Source organism: Apaloderma vittatum, unplaced genomic scaffold (genome assembly GCF_000703405.1).
Source record: "Apaloderma vittatum isolate BGI_N311 unplaced genomic scaffold, ASM70340v1 scaffold27907, whole genome shotgun sequence".
In the NCBI taxonomy this organism is placed as follows: Eukaryota; Metazoa; Chordata; class Aves; order Trogoniformes; family Trogonidae; genus Apaloderma; species Apaloderma vittatum.
Window position 1 is genome coordinate 48,616 of NW_009728269.1, and position 4,120 is coordinate 52,735.

The following is a 4,120-nucleotide window of genomic DNA, read 5'->3' on the forward strand; positions in this document are numbered from 1 at the left end:
GGGAAAAAGCAAATGTAGAGATAAAAGAAATACAGCCTAGTTTATCCCAAATCACTTGTCTTTCTTAATTATTTTGTGGCAAAATATCATGTTCTGCTCTAAAATTTCACATGCTACAGGGTACTCATATAGGTGTTTTTAAAGTGGGAAAAGGTAAATTCAATGACCAAAGCAAAATTACGTTCAGGGAAATTCTGGATTGTTACAAAATATTAACACAGTTATTTGGTAAATGATGCTTATCAATTTCTCAAAGGAAAAAGTGTATGATCTGCTCTGTGGATCATATCCAAAATATATCACTTCGTAGAATACCAAATTACTAATGATATTTATCAGAAAACATTGCATCTATCACAACTCAAGCAACTAAAAAGATAGCAGGAGATGAATTACAGTACAAGGAAGGGAAGAAGATAAACATTTTGTTAGTTTTGTACCTTCAGAGTCTTGTATGCTGTCCAATTCTGTTTAGCAAAAAAAAAGGCAACATTCCTAACCATATGGGAGGAAAAACACAAAAGAAATAATTTCTGATCATTTGTAGGATAGTACCTGTATTTTATTTCATATAAAAGACATTTAAAATAAATTTTTAAAAGGGCTTTATTTTTAAACAACAATAAGAAATGCAGTCTGACTGCATCCTTTAAAGTTAGTCCTATTCTCCTGAAAAAGAAATGATAAAAATACTGCCTGGTACAAGAATAGGAAACGAGTGTCAGAAAAACAATTCACAGTTTACCTTCTCTCATATCCCACAGCTGACTGGCATTGTAATGTCCTGTTTCATCCAGTGCCAGCTGAAGGCTTTTTGGCCAGTTCTCCTTATCCGACCGACAGAGACACTCGATGAGTTTTGTTATCCCGGCTGCTTTGCTCCTGGACTCACTGATCTGCACGCACAACAAAAAGAAGATGCTACAACTTTTGTGTGAACAAACACACTGTTCTTTGATCCATATTTTCGTTTTGTTTCTTGCTCACTAGAAAACTGCGTTTCTCTCTAGCAGAATAAAAGCTTTCCAATAAGATTTAGCCATTTACCTGCTACTGCTGCATTTCTGCCAGAAATCTACATCATCAGGTGGGCTGTAAAATATTTACAGGGTTTGAAACATCACAGAGCTGTTCTGTGAATATTCATCTGACAAGGTCCTTGTAGTAAAGCCGTACCTACCATAAATCTCTGAGGATGAACTAATTAGAAGACAGTTCAGAATAGGAAAATGCAAAAGTAGAGTATTTATGGCAGGCCTAATGTTTGGTCATATGCAATAGCTTTCCAAATGTTATGTATCTCCACAAATAAATACTGCTTTAAAAATAAAATAGCTGCAAACAATCCTTATCAGGAGTCATAGCGAACAAGAATATCTAACAGACTCCTGCACACAGCATCAATAATCTATTATTAACCAGGCACAAATGACGAGTTATTGGCACTTGTTATCAGTCATCCATAACAACACTGAGCAAGAACTAGCTGCACATCCAAATGTAATGGAAAAGTTGTCATCGTCTGTGACACAGCATTTAGCTTGTGACTTTAGACTATAAGTTTAATATCACCCTACGAGAATCCCTTTGGGTGCTGACAAAACCATAAGAGCCACACAAACTTTCTAGGGGCTTCCACAGTTAAGACAACAGAAAAGAATCACAGAATCATAGAACAATTCAGGTTGGAAAAGACCCTTGCGATCATCGAGTCCAACCATTGACCCTACACTAAAAGTTGACCTCTAAACCATATCACCCAACACCTCAGCTAAGCGACACTTAAATATGTCTATGTCATTAAACTATGTCAAATCCCATGACAAGGGATCAGTTTAGGCAACATCTAAATGTCACTTTGCCTGCGTCCATCTTTATTTTTAGGAGCACTAACACAGTGTGGATGCCCCAGAAACGGGTTTGTTACAAAGGCGTAGCAAAGCACCTGCTTCAGTGTAACGCGGCACCTCCCAGAGCCCTGAGTTTCTTCTGGGAGCCTGGACTCCACAAAGACATAGAGCTGAGCATTGTCAACGCCAAAGCCACCCCATCCTGCTTCCCTGCCTGCAACTCCTTTGTGAATCACCTTATCCATGGGGCCGGAGGGGTGAGGAAGGGGACTTTCTGGTTTTGCGGACATCGCTGCTGGGGGAAGCTGCAGCTGCAAAGCAAAACCTCCTCTGGGCAGAAGAAAGTGGAGCCCCTCCCCAGGGGACCATGGCTAGACATCCTCCTCACCCAGCAGCCAGAGGTTGGGCACCGGTTCATCCCGCCCGTCAGGCAGACAGCAAAACTAAGAAAATACCAGGATTACACCATTCACTGTACCTGCAGGATCTCTTCACAATCCCTCTTTATCAGGCATGTGTTTATGTAAGGCAAGAGCGCTACTGGATCAACTTCTAGCATCGTTGCTTCGATCCGCTTCAACAGCTCTCTGTACAACTCCAGTTTTTCCAGTTTGCTGAAGTCCCAGTTTTCAATTGCTTCCGTCAGTCCAGTGTAACCTTCCAGTAAAAGAGAAACACTGTCAATCTCCATGGAGAATAGGCATGAATAAGCTGAAAAAAACACTTCCTCGGTCACAGTAGAGAAATTATTTTGGTCTATAACTGATAAAAACCTAGATGAATCACAATTTTTATAGTTTAAGTGGCTGGTTTTGTTTACAGCACTCGCTTGCATAACACAAAAACCCCTAAGCTAAGAGAGCAGAAACAGAAAATGAGGTACACAAAGTCACAGCTCGCATCACCCCAGCAACCATAACAAAACCCTTCCTTGCATCTGTACAGACCTTGGCACCTGACAGCCCATGGCACTCCTCCATAGGACTTCCCAGAGCACAGTACATTTCCCACTAACACCTTTGGTCCCCTGTTCTTCTGCTTATCAGCTCTTTATCTTCCAGACCTGTCCTTGGCTCCTCCCTTCCTTCAAGACCTCTTGTCTTGCTGGATTCAAGTCAGTCCCTGACTGAAAGACAGTCAGCAAATAGCTGAAAATACTGTCCTGGGACAGTGGGAGGGAATCACATTTAGAGGACTTGTATGATTTGCTGTGTAAGCTCCAGAACTCAAAGAAAGCAGGTCGGGGTTCCAGAGCAACTGTGAGGCAGCAGGATGTATGTGCCTAACTTTTTATTTTCTTTTGGAGGAGCGAGAAAGCAGTGCCAACACTTAACCACGACCATGTCTTTAATCTAATTATTGCCTATCTCTGCATCTGCCACATACAAGAGTAATGATAAATTCTAGTTTCATGTCCGATTATTAAGTACTTGAGATAGTGCTTGGAGTCACCAGGTTATCTTTTTTCCAATTTTCTGCTGAAGGTACACCAAACTGAACACTATCAACAAGCTCAAAGGAGATACTTTTGCAGTTCAGAAATTAGGACTACCACAGGCAGGTAAAATGTTTCTCTGCGTCAAGAGGAGAGTGGACTACACACAAGTGATGAATTTTGTACCAATTACTTACTGTAACTTTCTGTAGTTAATGGTGAGTAAATGAAAAAAGCAGCTTACGGTATGAGATTCTGGGGTTTGAGATATCTAATAAACCACCTACAATAGTCTATGATAGAACCTACGTGTATAGAGGAAAGCTGGCAAATCCTGGTAATTTTTCACCTTCACAATCTCTTCTGTCACATTTTGAAAGGGCAATTGCATTAGGGCCTCACATATAAAGCAATCATAACTACTGAGGAACAACTATCTCATTTATAAACTATTAATGGTTACTTTCTCCTTGAAACAGAAGACTGTTAAGATCTTTGAATAAATTTTAAAAAACAGCTCTTAATTTAAGACTCTGCCCTTGAATGAAGTTAAACCATGCTACCAGTTAACCCTCACGTGTATCCTGAAACCCATTTAGTTTTCTGTTTCAAAGGATTTAGCTTCCTCTAACTATATTTGGTGAGAAAAATGGCTGTCTCATTTCTTCTCTAAACACTCTCTTGTTAATGAGGCTTTGTTCTGCATCCTTTCATCTTTCACCAATTTTCTCCATCATCAACATTGTTCTAGCTGCTTCTCAGATGTGGGTCTGAAGGGTTTTATTTCCAGCATCTGTCAGTCTTCTTTTTTCACAGAATCACAGAATGTTGGGGG

At 40.1% G+C, this 4,120-nt stretch overlaps 1 protein-coding gene across 1 annotated transcript in view; it reads right to left on the reverse strand.

Annotated features, from left to right (window-relative positions):
- Window positions 1-2,517, reverse strand: part of DDX58 (DEAD (Asp-Glu-Ala-Asp) box polypeptide 58) — a 17,254-nt gene extending 14,737 nt beyond the window's left edge. Inside the window, exons 1-2 of the mRNA XM_009874028.1 lie at window positions 2,329-2,517; window positions 746-896 (exon numbers count right to left, since the gene is read on the reverse strand). Coding sequence (XP_009872330.1) covers window positions 746-896; window positions 2,329-2,409 — 232 coding nt within the window. The 5' untranslated portion in view covers window positions 2,410-2,517. The remainder of the gene's footprint in view (window positions 1-745; window positions 897-2,328) is intronic.
- Between the last annotated feature and the right edge of the window lie 1,603 nt (window positions 2,518-4,120).